At 52.6% G+C, this 17,467-nt stretch overlaps 1 protein-coding gene across 7 annotated transcripts in view; it reads left to right on the top strand.

The window, feature by feature from the left end:
* TNRC6B (trinucleotide repeat containing 6B) overlaps positions 1-17,467 on the top strand; it is a 180,068-nt gene that overhangs the window by 135,510 nt on the left and 27,091 nt on the right. For 5 of the 7 annotated variants that reach the window (XM_012720493.1, XM_012720492.1, XM_012720489.1 and 2 more), the window contains 7 exons: positions 3,716-4,057; positions 5,854-8,196; positions 9,665-9,823; positions 12,280-12,455; positions 14,506-14,580; positions 16,031-16,076; positions 17,149-17,285. In XM_012720493.1, the coding sequence (XP_012575947.1) occupies positions 3,716-4,057; positions 5,854-8,196; positions 9,665-9,823; positions 12,280-12,455; positions 14,506-14,580; positions 16,031-16,076; positions 17,149-17,285 (3,278 nt within the window). The remainder of the gene's footprint in view (positions 1-3,715; positions 4,058-5,853; positions 8,197-9,664; positions 9,824-12,279; positions 12,456-14,505; positions 14,581-16,030; positions 16,077-17,148; positions 17,286-17,467) is intronic. The other 2 variants (XM_012720494.1, XM_012720491.1) reach the window with 1 other exon arrangement.

Below are 17,467 nucleotides of genomic sequence, written 5' to 3'. Positions count from 1 at the left end.
GGCGGTGGGTGTCTAGGCCTGCTGCTGCTCGAGTGCTTGGGGGCCAAGCACCAGCTGCGCCCGAGACGGGCTGCGCTTCCTTCAGGCCTTTCTCTGGTGTCAGAGACCAGCTCCAACTTTTGAGGTGTCTGGAGGCAACACAGGCAGGACCTTAAGATGGGGAGGCGTCGGCGTGCGGAGATTCCAAGAGGGGGAGAGGAGCGGGTGCGAGGAAGACACGGGAGTCGGGGTTGGGTGCAAATCTTCCTGCTCTGCCTTCTGCAGAGGTTTATTTTATACATTTCAAGCAGGCAGTGAGGGATGACATTAGCATACGGAAGGGGCTGAGATCACAATCACCTTTTTTCTAAGAATAGTCTGGGGTCGGTTTGACCTTTACTTGAGATTATAACATTCTAAAATCAATCAAGGTTAAAAACAGGTACATAGGTGCACAAAGTTTAAGACTGATAATACTATAGTGGAGATTGATAAAAATAAGGCCCTTAAACCTTATTGATTACTTGATGGTTTTTTCTACCTGAGACATCCTGGGAGGCAGGAAGAGGAAATTTCTTGCAAATCAAGTTTTGGAAAAAGTTCTTTGAAGAAACTTGCTAAAAGGTTTTAAGTGAGTTTCCTTGAGGTCTAGACAGTAGAAAGCTTAATTCGCTCTGAATAGGAGACTTAGGTGAATTTCCTTATCTAAAGACTAGATAGTAGAATCCTGAAAGACTAGCCAGAAGGCTTTGTGGATTGCTTTGAGGTGTAGAAGGTAAAAAACCTGGCTAGTTTTAAAACAGGCAGCCTGGATGAATTTCCATAACTAAAGGCCAGACAGTAGGAAGTTTGAGTAATTCTTTAGAAGCTGAATAGAAGGCTAGGTGAGATAGTAGAATGATAAGGTTTGGGTTTTCCTCCATCCGGCGGTGAGGGAGACTTTGCAGAAACAGCCCTTTTGCTTTTATTGATCAGCCAGTTGTCAAGTCACTTGACTTCAGAGGAATTTTTCACCCTGGTGCAGTGCTTGCTTGTCAGGGCCAGGCAGGCCTTGTGCGGCTGAGGCCATCCAATTGTAAGCTGAAAGTTGCTCAGAATATTTTGATATTACGATTATACAAAAAAGGGAGGTCATAACATAAGTTAGCGTGGAAAGTCTGATTTTTCAGAGCAATTCCCCTCCCTCTGGACCGTGTCTGACGACGGAGGTTGCATAGCTTGTGTCACTCCGACTTGTCTGTTGGGGACACCGGGTCTGTGCTTAGAACACATACCCCTCTGTTCTGCAGAGTCTTAAAATGTAAACTTTCTCTCCTATCTATTAACCAAATTTTCCTTCTAACTCTTGTTTTTTCATACCTGGCATCCATTGGAACACAGTTTCCGTCCTCCCTCACTCCCCTCCCCACAGTAACAAATAAAATCAAATAACCCTACAGTGATCTGAGAGCCTGTTTCCAGCTTCCCAAGGGTGTTAGTTGTTAAGAAACAGGGAGAAGAAGTGAAAGTTATCTCTAGCGAGCCGAGCATGGCCCTGGTCTCCGTCCCTTCTCACAGTCGCTTGTCCTTTCCCAGGAGCCTGTGGGCTTTCAGTCCCAGTTCTCCCTCTCCCCCCAGGGAAGGAGCTTCCTCAGGCAGCCCCCCCTTAACTCTGAGTCCACCCCTTTACTCAGCTCAGGCGTGGAAGTGCCAGGTCTCTGGCTATACGCGAGACTGAAGTAGAAATTGTATTTCAGGAAAGCATAGGTTATGGTTTTCCTTTCTTTCATCATTAAAAAACGTGAGAATTCTGAAGCAAGGAGGACAGGAATTTCAGACAGGGTGTGTGGGAAGACATGGGCCAGCCTGGGCGACAGGCAACAGACACCAGAAAGTGCTCCAGGCAGGAACCGAGTGCCCTTGTCGGGCCTTAGGTGTGGAGTGGAGAGGGTCTGTGGGCTTGAAGTGAAGGCCAGATTTAACAGGGATGATAATTCTGGTGGGAAAGGTGTGCGTGGTGGAGGAGTCTGGATGTAGTGAGTGAGCCTCGTGGAAAGATGTTGGCTTAGAGGTAGGTGTCAGTGTGAAGTTACTGGTTTACAAAAACTAACATGACTAAGTGCATTAGAAGAAATGCAGGATCTAGGAAAGGATTTGCCAAAAGGAACTAAGATCAACATCTGGGAGCCATGGAGAGTTTAGTCCAGGGATGGACTTCACCTCTGGAAGGTTTAAATGCCCAGGGACATTTACACCATCAGGTGAGGTGTAATCCCTGGTGGCTCTGCAGGAGAGCAGTTTCCCGGAGTGGGTCCGAGCCACAGCAGGTGTGTAGTTGGGGAGCGAGCGGCAGGTAACCACTTCAACCCGCCTGCTGCGGAGACCTGTGTCGGCCCCTCCCTGTGCGTCCCGGTGACTGTCCCAGGACAGAGCGGTGCTGTAGACTGTGTAGGCCGCACAGCCTCCAGCGGCGTCTCAGGTCGCGCGTTTGTCCTGCTGGGCAGGTCAGAGGTCCGCTGACCTCCCACTGTCCCTGGGAGGCCCGGTGTGCCTCCTGTGCTGGGGTCAGACCAGGCACTGCCTTGAAGTCACTTCCGGCACCTGCTTGTGTCTCCTGCTGCTGGTGGTGTCACTGATGTCTGTGGGCCTGGGTTTCTGGTGGCGTCTTTCTCCTCGTAAAGGAGCCAGTCCAGGATGCCAGTGCTGCCTGTGTCATTGCAGCAGCCAGAAGGGCACTGCCCAGTGTGTTACTCTGGACGGCAGAGTCCTCCCTGCTGTCAGCGGGCCATTGCCTCTGCGATCCTGCCAGCCTCCCTTTGCCGGGTACATTTCCGTGGAAAGGGTGGCCACCTCCCGGCAGCATGAAGCCAGGGGCGTGCAGGTCCAGAAGAGCGGACTCTGCAAGGGTTGGGGATCCAGAGGGCCCAGGGGTGTGGTGTCCCACACGAGCCCCTCTTCCCCATTGCTTTTTAAAAGACAACATGGAACTTAGATTGTTTGAATTGGAGAAGTGTCTACATTTGAATGGAGAGTTGAGGGAACGTTCACAAGGTACACTTAAAAATATTTTGACAGCAGCAGAAAGATGCTTGATTTTTCTGGTATTTACATAATTCAAGCAAGAGTCTTTGGCTGTGCAGATCCAAACCATGATGATTTTGTGCACCTCACGTCCGAGGTTTCCTGTAGGTGGTGGCTCTGTTCCTGTCCCGTGACAGAAAGATGAGGGTCTTAGAGCTCATGAGGGAGAGCGGCCTGTGGATGGAGAACTCAGGGTAAAAGAGGTGGACAGGGCTGCTCAGGACTCCGGTGAGGGTGCACCTCCTGCCTGGTCCAGGGGCCGGGGTAAACTTCTCCCGTAGGGCTGTGAGGATGGAGTGAAGGGACTCGACTCTTGGCATGAGAGCCTCGGACCTGGCTGTGGACTCTGCCAGGGGCACCCATGGATCTGCAAGGCCGTCTCCCAGGGAGTCCCACCTGCTCGCTCACTGCGAGGAGTGAGTGATGATTGTGCCCCCGTCTGTTAAGGAAAATGGGGCATTGCACTAGAGTCTGCTGCCTGTGGCATGCTCACCTTCTCCCCACCTTCAGTACCCGGAGGTCTTGGGCATGGGGAAGAGACCCCGCCCCGCCCCCCTCCAGAGTAGCACGAAAGAAGTGTGATCTCGCTGGGCTTGGTCTCACATATGTGTTCATGCAAATAACCTTTAGAAAGATGTATTTGATTTCAAAGACAATTTCCCCATCTCTCTTTCAGTGCCCGAAGTGACGAAACCAAGTCTAAGCCAACCAGCGGCCGCCAGCCCGATTGGCAGCTCTCCATCGCCACCAGTCAACGGTGGCAACAATGCCAAAAGGGTGGCAGTGCCCAACGGACAGCCGCCCAGCGCCGCCCGCTACATGCCTCGGGAGGTGCCGCCGCGATTCCGCTGCCAGCAGGACCACAAAGTGTTACTGAAGCGCGGGCAGCCCCCTCCTCCGTCCTGCATGCTCCTCGGAGGCGGGGCAGGGCCTCCTCCCTCCACAGCACCCGGAGCAAACCCCAGCAACGCACAAGGGACAGGAACGCTGCTGCAGAGTGAGAGTGGGACCGCGCCAGGTGAGCGGCCGCCTGCATGCCCGGGGATGCTCAGAGACTGGGGTGCGGGGCCACCCTGCACGCTGCTGTGACAGCGCGGCCTCCTCGGCCCTCCTTCGTGCTGTCTGCTGGGCCGTGACTGCAGGGGTGGTGCCGAGGCACAGGTGCCTGCGTTACGTTTCCAGAGCGCAGGAGAAGAAAGCGAGCGGCACCTGGGAGGACAGTGTGGCACCTGGGAGGACACCCAGTGGCACCATTCTTGAACTTGTGTTAGGTTTTTTTTAATTACTAGTTCACTGGAGGGTCCTGACCTCCAAGCTTTAGTGAAAACTGGTTGTCTACACAAAGGAGCTTGAACTGAGAGGCTTGTGCGAGAAGCTTTGAGAATATTTACTAGCTAAAGGCTCAATCAGTTCACAACTAAAACTCCCAGATTCTTATTTTTGGCTAACATTTTTCTGCTTACCTCAGAAAATATATCTGAGGCTATATTAAAGTTCAGAGCTTCACACCATCGAGTGTAGGCAGGGACATTGAACTGGTGCTTCGTGGTAGAATCCTTCCTCCTAGTTCTAAGTCTGAACTTAGAGCTGCCTAGAAAACCCTGCCAGCGTCTCTGTGCAGAGGAAGAAGGTGGAGGGGTCAGGTGGAGGGGTCCACGTGGCGTCCCTGAGGGGCCTGGGCGGGGGAAAGGATGCCGAGAGGGCGGGTCACAGTGGGCATCCGTGTGGCCAAGTCCGGCCAGACATGCGCATGGACGTGGCTTCAGCTCAGCATAAACTTTCTTAAAACCAGCGAGGCCTCTTAATCTCAAGAGCTTGAGATCATGGGCATCCTTAGTTTTATGAGACTACAGAATATTTTTTTCCAACTTCCTAATGATTTAAAAGTGCTTGCTTAACAGACTAAAATAAGCCTAGAAGAAATCATTTGGTTAAAAATGTGCCGCTCTCTCCCCACCAAATATGTGCTGGGCCAGACTGGCCTGCCAGGGGTAGGACCTCGGGGACAGGGACGGTGCACATGCACCCTGGCATCCCGCCGGTGGGCCTTCTCCTTCGGCAGATGCTTAGGGGGCTGCCTGCCCAGAAGGCCCTCAGGGTGGGGGGAAGCCTGGGGGCACAGAGCACTGAGCCACGTGGCTCTGGACAGAACAAGGCAAGACGGAAGTGGAGCTCACGGAGCTTCCTCGAAGCACTTAAACTAGGCCTGCAAAGATGGGAAAATTTCAGCCTGTCCTCAGGAGAGGAAACGGTGCCAACATGGGATGGCGCCAGGGTGAGGAGACGCGAGTTGAGAACGTCAGACCCTGTAGAGTGTAGCCATCTGCACAGAGAGAGGTGGGAGAAGAGGCTAGAAAAGCAACCTGGTCTCAGGCCCTGGAGCATCTTGATCAAAATGCAGGCCGAAGACTTTAGCTTTTCTTGTGCGCTAAGGAGCAGTGGAAGGCTCTCCACCCGTGCGGTGGCGGGGTCAGGGCTGTGCTTCAGCAAGATGACGCCAGCCAGGAGCACTTAGGGGCGCAGAGCTAGTTCAGGGTGTTGCTGCGTAGTCCTGAGATCCAAGAAGGCCTTCTCTGTCCCTAGCCGTGGCAAGGGGTAGCTTTGAGAGATGCCGTAGCGTTTGGCTTAACCCAAGCAGCAGCCTGGCAGAGCAAAACAGCGCTACGCCTGTCGTGAAACCGTTAAACCACGGCAGGCAGCTGGCCAGAGAAGCTGGTCCTGAGGCAGTGGGGCAGGCTCTGTAGAGCAGCCTGGACATAGGCGGCACTGGATCGCCCTTGTGTGACCGTGACTGACCAGACCCTCTCTTTCCAGAGTCAACCCTTGGAGGTGCTGCTGCTTCAAATTATGCAAATTCCACTTGGGGCCCGGGAGCCCCCTCCAACAACGGCGCCTCCCCCAGCCCAGGTCACATCTGGGACAAGGTGATTGTAGACAGGTCCGACATGGAAGAGTGGCCTTGCATCGCCAGCAAAGACACGGAGTCTTCTTCCGAAAACACCGCCGACAACAACAGTGCCTCGAACCCTGGCTCTGAGAAGAGCGCTCTGCCCGGAAGCACCACTCTTAACAAAGGGAAAGGGAGCCAGTGCCAGTCTGCAAGTTCTGGGAGCGAATGTAATCTTGGGGTCTGGAAATCTGACCCCAAGGCTAAATCCGCTCCATCTTCCAACTCTGCCGCGGACAGCAGCAGTGGACTGGGCGGCTGGAGGAATGTGAGCGGTCAGGGGAGAGTCGGGCCTGGCTCTGGCTTCAGCAACTTCAGCCCAAACAGCAACCCATCTGCCTGGCCAGCGCTGGTCCAAGAAGGAAATCCGAGGAAAGGGGCCCTGGAAGCGGAGAGCGGTAATTCCAGCGCCCAGGCCAGCGCGGCGGGCCAGGCGTCCAGGGAACAGCAGGCAAAGATGGAAAATGCGGGTGTGAATTTTGTTGTCTCTGGCAGAGAACAGGCTCAAATTCATAACACTGATGGACCAAAAAATGGAAACACTAACTCCTTGAACTTAAGTTCACCAAACCCCATGGAGAACAAGGGAATGCCCTTTGGGATGGGCTTGGGGAACGCCTCCAGGAGCCCCGATGCCCCTTCACCAGGCACTGGAGATCGAAAGACTGGGAGTGTTGGGTCTTGGGGTGCAGCTAGGGGGCCTTCTGGAACGGACACAGTCTCTGGACAAAGCAATTCTGGGAACAATGGGAACAATGGAAAGGATAGAGAGGACTCCTGGAAAGGAGCTTCTGTTCAGAAATCAACTGGGTCAAAAAATGATTCTTGGGACAACAATAATAGGTCTACGGGTGGGTCCTGGAGCTTTGGCCCTCAGGACTCTAATGACAACAAGTGGGGTGAAGGGAACAAAATGACATCCGGGGTCTCTCAGGGAGAATGGAAACAGCCGACTGGGTCTGATGAGTTGAAAATTGGAGAATGGAGTGGTCCAAACCAACCAAATTCTAGCACTGGAGCATGGGACAATCAAAAGGGCCACCCCCTCCCTGAAAACCAAGGCAATGCCCAGGCTCCCTGCTGGGGAAGATCTTCCAGCTCCACAGGAAGTGAAGTTGGGGGTCAGAGCACTGGAAGCAACCACAAAGCAGGAAGTAGTGACAGTCATAACTCCGGCCGCCGCTCGTACCGGCCCACACATCCTGACTGCCAGGCTGTCTTGCAGACTCTGTTGAGCCGAACTGATTTGGACCCCCGGGTGCTGTCCAACACTGGCTGGGGCCAAACTCAAATCAAGCAGGACACAGTGTGGGACATTGAGGAGGTGCCAAGGCCCGAGGGGAAATCTGACAAAGGAACTGAGGGGTGGGAGAGCGCTGCCACACAGACCAAGAACTCAGGGGGCTGGGGAGACGCACCCAGCCAAAGCAATCAGATGAAGTCTGGATGGGTGGAGCTCTCCGCCTCTACAGAGTGGAAAGACCCCAAGAACACAGGCTGGAATGACTACAAGAACAACAACTCTTCCAGTTGGGGAGGAGGCCGCCCCGATGAGAAGACTTCTTCTTGGAATGAGAATTCCGGCAAGGATCAGGGGTGGGGGGGAGGGCGTCAGCCCAACCAAGGATGGACTTCTGGAAAGAATGGCTGGGGAGAGGAAGTTGATCAGGCGAAAAACAGCAGTTGGGAAAGTTCTGCGAGCAAACCTGTGTCCGGGTGGGGTGAAGGAGGGCAGAATGAGATCGGGACTTGGGGGAACGGCGGGAACACAAGCCTGGCGTCCAAGGGCGGCTGGGAAGATTGCAAGAGATCGCCGGCCTGGACTGAGACGGGCAGACAGCCCAATTCCTGGAATAAACAGCACCAACAGCAGCAGCAGCCACCACAGCCACCGCCGCCACCTCCAGAGACTCCTGGCTCGTGGGGAGGCCCACCCCCACCACCTCCGGGCAACGGGCGGCCTTCGGGCTCCACCTGGAGCAGTGGGCCGCAGCCAGTGGCCCCAAAGGACGAGGAGCCCAGCGGTTGGGAAGAGCCATCCCCGCAGTCAATCAGCCGGAAGATGGATATCGACGACGGGACGTCTGCGTGGGGAGACCCCAACAGCTACAACTACAAGAATGTGAACCTGTGGGACAAGAATTCCCAGGGGGGGCCAGCACCGCGAGAACCAAACCTGCCTACCCCGATGACCGGGAAGTCAGCATCAGGTAGGCAGTGGCTTTTCTCACAGGTGTGGTGAGGAGGCTTCGCTGTTAGGCCCTTGCCAGCAGCGTGGCCGTGTCCGGGAGTCGCTCCCGCCGTGGTCCTTGCTGCTGACGAAGCTCTTCCTGTGACACGACAGTGGTAACACATGCTGGGGGTCCGTTTTAAATGTTGTTTTTGGCAAAAGGAAAGGAGGATGGCAACCCTGTGTTAGTCTCCCAAAATTATTTCCTTGTAACTGCTCTGGTCTGCAGAAGCCAAATGATTTCCCTCTTGCTCAACAAACCATACTTAGATTTTAAAATCGTAGCAGAAATAAATCTGATCCCCCCCCTCTGGCTCTCCCCGTGGATGTGCCCGGCCTGCCTCTCTTTCCCCAGCGAGAGGGAGGCGCTTGGCGTTATGGCAGGGCCCATCAGCTGCCGCCCACAGCGGGGGTCTGGAAGGGTCTGGGCTCGCTCCGCGTGGCGCGCCATGTTCACGACCACCTGGAAGTCGAGCACTTTGAAAGAGAGGATGTTAGCTGACGATGGCGCTTGCCCCAAATTAAACTTGCTTCGTATTTGAATACAGAACATGAGACCTGATAAATCAAACGTCATGTGGCGAATATTAGTCTGGCATTGTCAGCTTGAGTGTCCCACATAGCTCGGCATTGGGGGGCTGCGCCGCTCAAGTGTACGTGTCAATTAAAATGAACCGGAACATTCTGTTTTCTACTCCCCAAAGTAAGCCTTGTGTTCCACGAACCCAGGGATGGCCAGGTAGAAAACGATTACCTTTTGGTGAGTTAGTTCTTTCCCCCCACATACTGAAAAGAGCGAGTCAGGATATGAAGATTGCTTATTAATTCACTAAAATAAGACCTGCCAACATTTTAAGAAAGTGTTACCTCCAGAGGAAAAAGCCTCCAAACTGAACAGTACAGCAAATAGTAATACAAGAACCTGAGCCTCTTGGTCTCTCTCACAGGCAAGCTCTTAGAGATTTGTGTTCCATTCAGAAACGTCGCTCAGACGGCAGCGAAGTCTGTCTGGTGTCCAAAACTTCACTCTGAAGGGACTGTGCCCCAAATGCTGTTCTGTGCCTTGCTTGTTTTACCCTTGAAAATGTTTCCCTGTCAGCACTGCCTCTTAATTCTTCTGTGTGTGGTGTCGTCTGTGGGGGGCCCTTGGGTGGTCTCGGCAGGCCCTTTTCGGCAGGTCTCCGTGCTGCTTCCAGATACTTCCTGACTGTGGTACCGTGAGCATCGTCCTTGTAATTTCATCTGCTTTTACGACTCTGTCTGGTGCAGTTTCCCAGCAGTGGAATTACTGGCTCAAACGTTATATGCATCAGAGTTTTGTTTTTTAAGTGACACTGCCTCGTGCCCCCCACGAAGGTGGGACCCATTTATATCTCTCCCTGTCCCCCCTCCTGTCCTGTGTATCACCTAATACACCATGCTTAGAGACACATTACCTTTCTTTCCAGTCTGGAGCAAAAGCACACCTCCTGCTCCAGACAATGGTACTTCAGCGTGGGGTGAGCCAAGCGAGAGCAGTCCTGGGTGGGGTGAGCTGGAGGACCCGGGAGCGCCGACCGCGGGCTGGGGGAGTGCGCCCTCCAACGCTCCAAATGCCATGAAACCTAGTAAGTAACCAGCGTTTTTACTTCGGAGGGATTCTCTGCTAATGTGGGGTCAGATGTCGCGCTGAGAGCTGTTGTGTGTTTAACCCTGTTCCCATGAGATGCAGGACCATAGAGCTTGAAGAAAGGGTGAGGGCTTGGCATGTTAAAATGTTTACAAGGAACTGAATGTCAAATTAATTTGTCGGTCTTGTTTTAAATCAAGTTTATAATCTGGCCAGAATGTAAGTGCTGGTGTGGCGCCTTTTTTGCCCAGTAACCTAAACATTGCTCACTCTCTAATTTGCATGTCATTTAAAATGAGGCTTTCTTGGCTTTTCATGTGGACACAATCTCTGTGGCCCTGACTGCATCTTCTCTTCCTTCCCATCCACCCACACAGGAACCTGCAGGGTTCCTTGAACCAGACAAAGATTTCTTCATTTGAATTTTTTCAACAAAGCACACCACACCTATTCATAATCCTGGGAAACCCAAGCTGTACTTGATCCAACTGGGAGTGTGTAGTCACAGGAACTACAGACTTTGTAAACTGACCTTTGGTGGCTCGCTGGCTGTTCCTCAGCTGAAAAATTTGACTTAAGTGCCGGGTTCCACTTGTTTGTAGTTTTCTTGAGAAGTATTCTGATAACTCCTTACCACCACGTTACAGAGGAGATCGAGATTGTCTTTTGACTCAGAAACTGCGAGCATGCTGAATGTTCAAAATGTGAACAAGAATAGAAATCCTGCTGTCGAGTTTTTTGTGTGATAGCAGGACCATCCCTGGTGCCACTACAGGGAAGTGACCCGAGTATCCTGGAAGCTGACGCTCACGAGCGCCTGTGTAGCTCAGCTGCGCGTTGTAAATTACAACCTGCGCTTCTTGGAAATAGCTTTATAAAGTCTTCATTTTCATTAATAAATCAATGGTGTCGCCATGGGAAATACCCTGTAGATCTGAAAGTGATCCAGAATGCTGTTGGGTACCATCGGCTGGGCCTTGGCACACGGAGGCATCTCGGCAGCACTTTCTGGGTTCGTGTCTTTGCAACCATGGTCACGTGTTCTCCCATCAGATTCTGAAAATGTCTTCTGCTCCTCATAGTCTTCTGTGGTGATGCTCACGTCTTTGTGGACTACTTGCATATGTAGCACTGAGGAAGGGCTAGGTCTTCACAGCCGGCCAGCGCCGCTGGCTGCCCGGAGGCCTCTGAGCTGCACACATCCTGATGGGTCGGGCAGTAGAAAATCAGAGCTCTCTTTTGGCTTCTAAAAGACATTTGCTAAGAGTTCAGCTCCTCTCTCTAAAAGAAAAGGTGCACGATGTCGTCCCTTTTGTAGGGGTCAGCATTTCAGATTGGGGTTTTGCCTACATCACGTCTCAGGATGGTGCAGGGCCTGTGCTGCTGTGATGTCAGTTATGTCAGATGCAGGAAAACCCATCCAGGGGATCAGTGGCATTTTCCAGCAGTGTCCCTGCTGCTCTGTCTGGTCAGAAAATCCCTTCGTGTGGTCGACACCTCTGAGGGTCCACCAGGGTCATGTGGGTGCCCGCGTGGCCACTTACGACCAGGCCTGGGGTTGGCTGCGGCCATTTGGGCAAGGAGGAACCTTCCCGGCGCTGGCCTCTTCAGGTGAAGCCGTCCAGATCAACCTTTTCCGCGAATGCCCTGCCATTAGTCAAGTGGAGGTGTGGGCGAGGTCTTAGGGTGCCCCTCCAGCATCTTCTCGAATGCCATGAGCGCAGCGGGCAAATCCAGTCTGCGCATCTTGTCCGTGCACAGTCCTCAGGGGAAGTTGTGGGCAGATCCCAGCTAGCAGATGGCCGGCCTCCACGGATGGGCACTGGCACCCCGCTTACTCACATGCGGGCCCCACACTCCTCCTCATCTTGGACAAACCGTCTCTTCATGGTGTGTTTGCGCAGCATCTTGTGAGCCCATTCCAGGTGTGTCAGTCTAGTGGGTTTCTAATGTTCCTGGCTCTGGGTGAATTTCTCTTCTGTCACCATGATGTTGGTATTTGAAATCTTCCCCTTTTTCTCTTCCTTTCTCCACTTCAGCCCAGACAAGGTAGACCCTTGTTCTTTGTCATACCTCATATTCGTAATGTCCATTCTAAATAAATTGCACGGCTTACTTTGGGAGAGTAAAACTGAGGACTCCAGCAAACCATGCTCATTAAAAAGAACAGACTTCTCTTCATTGAGCTGTGACATTTCTTATAAGTATGATAAGCTTTTCCATTTCAGAAGGTGTAAGGGAGGAAGCACTGACCCAAACAGAGACAGGAGGACTTGATTCTCTGGTTCGTTAATAAACTCTGTCAGTTTCAGTTCCTGCTGTCTGGAACGCGAGCACCATGCGCCTTGCCGTCAGGTGGGCTAGACAGCGACAGGTGTGCCAGCAGGCTGCACTTGCCCCAGCGGGTACGGGCTGCCGGCTGCTGTGCGCACTGGACACCTTCTTTCCTTACAGATTCCAAATCTATGCAAGACGGCTGGGGGGAGAGTGACGGCCCCGTGACAGGCACTCGCCACCCCAGCTGGGAAGAGGAGGAGGATGGAGGAGTCTGGAACACCGCCGGCTCTCAGGGAAGTGCTTCCTCCCACAACTCTGCAAGCTGGGGCCAAGGAGGAAAGAAACAGATGAAGGTAGAGGCTGCCGGGTGTTTGAACTTGCTCGCTCTCCCCTGGGAGGCAGACTGAAAGATGTGAATGGGATGAGTGGGCAACCCGGGTCCTTGCCACCCTAAGTCAAGGGAAGCATTTTAAGAACAAGAGACTTTCTCTTTACCCCCAACTTCCTTCCCCATGAAACTTTGAGCTACAGAACTGTGGCTGTGAGTGAAATGGAATTCTTGAAGATAAAAGACTTTTTTCACTTTCAGTTTCCATATTATAGTTCTTGGCAAGCTCCCAGTGCACACTCCATAAATGTCTTACGCCTTGGCGCTGTAAAGCCAGAGAAGGCCTCCCGGCGGGCCGTGGAAGCGGAGCCAGGAAGATGGCCGCTCCGGCTTTCCCTGACTTGGGAATGCCAAAGGCAGGCCCAGGCCCTCCCGCCCACACGGGAGCCCCAGCATGTGGCCCTGTTAGTGGCCAGTGCCCAGGACACCCTGCGCCCAGTGGTGGTCAGCGTTGCTCAGGGTAACTCAGTTTCTCCTTTGACTTGTGTCACTTGATGAGGACTTTGTCCAGCTACCACTTCCTCCTCCCGCCAGTAAGTTAATGGGGCGGAGAAACGGCGCAGAGGCTCACTGTCAGAGGGCCGGCCCCCTCTGAGAGCTTGTCCTCTCCAGGTGCCAAGCCAGATGTGTGGCCGGCGGTGGCCTGCTCTCGCAGCTGGGGCCTCACAGCCTGGCCTGGGACCTGACTTCTGCTCGGACCAGGGCTCTCGTCGGTAGCCCACTGCTTCCACTCGAGACATTTTGTTTTTTCCTTTCCAAAGACTGTTGTTCTCTACTGCAGTCACAAAGGAATCACTCAGTGATTTTTTTTTTTTTTTCAGCCTTTTTTGTATACGCGTTGTCTGGTCTGCTCTGGCTTTCTTTTTGTTATTGACACATTGAGCACAAGACCAAATTAAAGACCATTCAGGAGACTGAGCTTGAAAGGAAGCAACTCAGTAAAAGGCGCTAAACACCCTCTTGGGTGACAGTTCAGATCTGATGAAGTTAATTTGCAATTAAATTTTTCTGCTCATGACTGATGATTCTTTTTCCCCCATATTAAAAGGTTTCTTTTTTTAAATTGTGGTAAGTTTATCATAACTAAAAATTGAAGTTATGCTAGACATAATATAAAATGTACTGTTTCAGCCATTTTTCAGGGGTGTTAGGACATTCATGATTAGGTGATCAAATCCAGGCAACAGAATTCGCACCCCGCGCCACTCCTAAGTGTCCCGTGCCCCATTTGCTGCCACCGCTACTCCACGCGCAGAGCTCTTGGCAGGCCTCAGCCTGTCCCCCTTAAGTTCTCCCGTCCTTCCAGGGAGGCCCGTTTTGACCTTAGAGCCTGTAGCAGACCGTAAGTCCCTATCACTTCTAACACGAATAAAGTGATGCCACACAGATGGATTCTCTGCCTGGAGCCCGCACAAGGGCGGAAGAAGCCCAGAGGAAAGTGGCCTGTCCCGTAGCCATGGCCCGCCCCTCCGCCCTGCCTCACGGGGTGGGCACCAGCCTTTGGTGGGGCCTCCTTCCCACTGGGGAGCGGCGAGGGCACGCGGGAAGCAGATGGAGTGGAATGGGCGAGTTCCTGGCTGAATCCGCCCAGAACAGCAACCTGTTTCAGTCGGCTCCTTCCAAGTCACTTGTGCTGGCACCAGGTTTTCCTTTTCTCCTTGAAGAGACCCACGTGGGTTACAAGTGGATCCTTACACAGGAAGACACTAGAATGCGAAATTACATCTTAAACATTTGCTGTTCACCTCTCCCCAGTAACAAGGTGAAAATGCCAGCTGACCATACATTTTTCATTTGCTTTCGATTCAGGCAGTGAGTCAGAGAAGAGTGAGAATTGAGGCCTATTAATCTATCAGACTAACAGATGAAATCTCAAAATTCCGTAAAGAGAGCTCGTCAGGATCAAAAGCGTGAATCTGTGTTGGTTCTGTGTCTCGCAGTACTTACACAGCTCAGACGTGAAGTGAGATAAAATAAATGATCTCATTCTGAGGGTACATGTTTCGTTTCTGCAGTGCTCACTCAAAGGAGGAAACAGTGATTCGTGGATGAATCCTCTTGCCAAACAGTTTTCAAACATGGGATTGCTGGTAAGTTTTCTTTTTTCTCATGTGACTGTATCCCAGCTTTTACCTTCAGCACAGATTCGCAAACCACTGCCACATATAGCACAAAGTGACAAATTTAGAAACTGGTTAAACAGCATTCCTGATCTTTTGGATTAAGCAGTATTTGTTCTGTGAGTGAAGGGCTCCTATACTTGAAGGTTAAGGCTTTAAATTTGCAGAGTGTCTCCTTCCCTTAGGGTAGGAAGGAGCTTGGCACTTGAAATGAGTGTCATTTCCCAACTGCTCTTCCCTCCCGATTTTAATATTACAGTTTTTTAAAAAGACAGTGGCAGGGGCCTTCCTGGTAGCCTAGGGGTTAAGGCTCAGTGCTTGAGTTGGCTCCCGGGCAGGGAGTGACCCCCAGGACCCAGCAGACCTCTCCTGTCTCCCTGCTGCTCCCCTCAGCAGTGTGTTTCAGTGGATCCACCTGTTCTGCTCCCTACTCTGTCTCTGTTGACTCCTCTCACCCCCCCCCCCACCTCTGGCCTGCACCCACAAAAGACAGCAGCAAAATAACAGGGGGCTCTGTGACTAGTTTAGAGGGAATCCTTGTTGAATTTCCAATCTTCTCACCTCTTGGGGACATTCTGGGGATACCGTGGCCTAGATGCCAAGTGACAGGACCTGGCTGCAGGCTTCAGAGTGTGATGACTTCACAGTCGTGGGGCGGAGCTGTCATTACCCAGCCCCTCTCAGGACTTGGTCCCCAAGTGGCTGCGACGGAGCAGGGTTTATTTCTCCAAGCCGCTGTGAGTGTTGCGCTGCGAGTGTTGTGTGGACTGGCCAACACTAATCCTGTGAGGTGCCGAGTGAAGGACTGTGGGCAGCAGCAGCAGCGACAAAATCAGTTGATTAAAGCGGGTTTGTATTCATTCCCGTTTAGGGCTCATTTCAAAGGGCCTTGTAGGGAGCCAGTGGTAAGATGTGGCTCTCACATGAATACAGCCATCTTCTCCCTGGTTCAGTCGCTTAGACCTTTAATCTTAGAATTAAGGTTACAGCAGGGTAGGGCAAGGGAGGCCTCAGAGGACTTGTGGGCCCTGGGGTGGGTGAGGTACGGGAACCTGCATCTGAGGGGGTGGCCTACCCAGTAGCACTTGAACCAGTGTTACCTCGAATGAAAAAAAGTGGGAGAAAGACAAATGCGGATGATTTCACTCATACGTGCTTATAAAGAAACAAAGCAACGGAACAGCAAAACCAACCCAGAGCAGCCTTTGGCTTCTGAGTGCAGACTTGAGGTTCCCAAGGGGCGAGGGAGGGGCCGGGGCAAAGGAGGAGGCTTGAGGCTGCTTTGGAGCCGAGACACGCCCTGGAAGGGGCTGAGCCTCAACCCCTGAAACGTGGTGCTGTGGACCAGCAGAGTCGCAGCACATAAAACTTCAGAAAATAAAACAAACCTTTAATCTCCTGTCACTATCCTGTTTTTCAGAGTCAGACTGAAGATAATCCAAGCAGCAAAATGGATTTGTCTGTCGGTGTGTATCACTCCTCTGCAGGAGCTGTGTGGGACGTCCGGGGGCCCCACTCGGGTGGAGCCGGGGTGGGCAGCCCAGTGGGCGCAGAGGGACTGAAAAGTGACCGCAAGAGCTGGAAGCGACGTCAGCTCGGCCAGTGCAGAGGCCCCGGGTAGCGGTGGGGGCCCCAGGACCACCTTGAGGACCAGCAGTGTGCTGCACCCTGCCCGTGCTGCTGCCGTGCAGGCGCGGCCTAGACCACCCGCCCAGTTTCTGGAGAGTTCGGAATTCAGATATGTCATGAAGTCCTGATCTTTAAATGTTTGAAACGAATTGAGATACTTTGAAATGCTGCGAAGTGGCCCTGGCAGATACCCCCAGGTGGCCGGTGCCGTGGGCACCCGGACACTCGTCCTGACAGGCCCTCCCTCTGCGGGGAGGGGCAGATGGGGGTCAGCCTGAGCCCACGCGACCTCCCAGGGGCCACTGCTCACCCAGGGGCCTTCGCAGACATCGAGCCAAGGCATGAAACCGTCCTGGGTTCTCAGCCTTTGACATGTGCAGTGTTTTAGAAACAGATGAACTAAAAAATAAGCTCCCTAGGGTAGTGTGGACAAGAGCACGCTGGCCGGTGTGTGGGGAGCCGTCGATGTGCCTAGAGGTGACATCAGCCAGGCACCACAAAGTAGCGCCATGTGCAACTCAGAGCTGGAAAATGTAGGGTTATGACTGTGTCCCTGTGACCTTTCACTCCACTCACTGTATGTCACACCCCCCACCAGATGCTAACTTAGCAAAAGAGGTCACCAAGGACATTTAAACCTGTGAGTAAGATAAGCAAATCAATAACCAGTCTACACCATCCTCCGTAGACGTTTGCCGAGTTAACCCTAAAGCTTTCCTCAGGCTTCCAGAGGCAACAAGCTACACTTGTAAATGCTATTCAAAAACAAAAAGTACTTACCCATGTCCCGGGACTGCCTACAGGCTGAGCCGGTTGGGACTCCCGTGGTCTTATCCCCAGAGAGCAGGAAGAGCTGTTCCCGGAGAGACACTGCTTATTGACATTTTACTCTATCTATGCTCCTTTCAGATAAAAAGTTTGATGTAGACAAGCGAGCGATGAATCTCGGGGATTTTAATGATATCATGAGGAAGGATCGATCTGGGTTCCGTCCACCTAATTCCAAAGACATGGGAACCACAGATAGTGGGCCTTATTTTGAGAAGGTGAGTTGAATCCTTTGTTTAAAATAATAACTCAGCTTGGAACCAGCTTGGTTTTTGTTTGTCTGCTGATAACGTAGAGTCACTGAAGCTCATCAGTGAACACAGCACAAGAATCACATGTGTTGCTATGGTGACAGTTGGTGTTGCCCAGTGGTAGGTAGAAGCCAGGACCAGCCGTCCTA

Source organism: Condylura cristata, unplaced genomic scaffold, assembly GCF_000260355.1.
Source record: "Condylura cristata isolate star-nosed mole 26May11 unplaced genomic scaffold, ConCri1.0 scaffold00004, whole genome shotgun sequence".
Taxonomy (NCBI): domain Eukaryota; kingdom Metazoa; phylum Chordata; class Mammalia; order Eulipotyphla; family Talpidae; genus Condylura; species Condylura cristata.
This window is presented reverse-complemented; position numbering and strand designations above follow the sequence as displayed.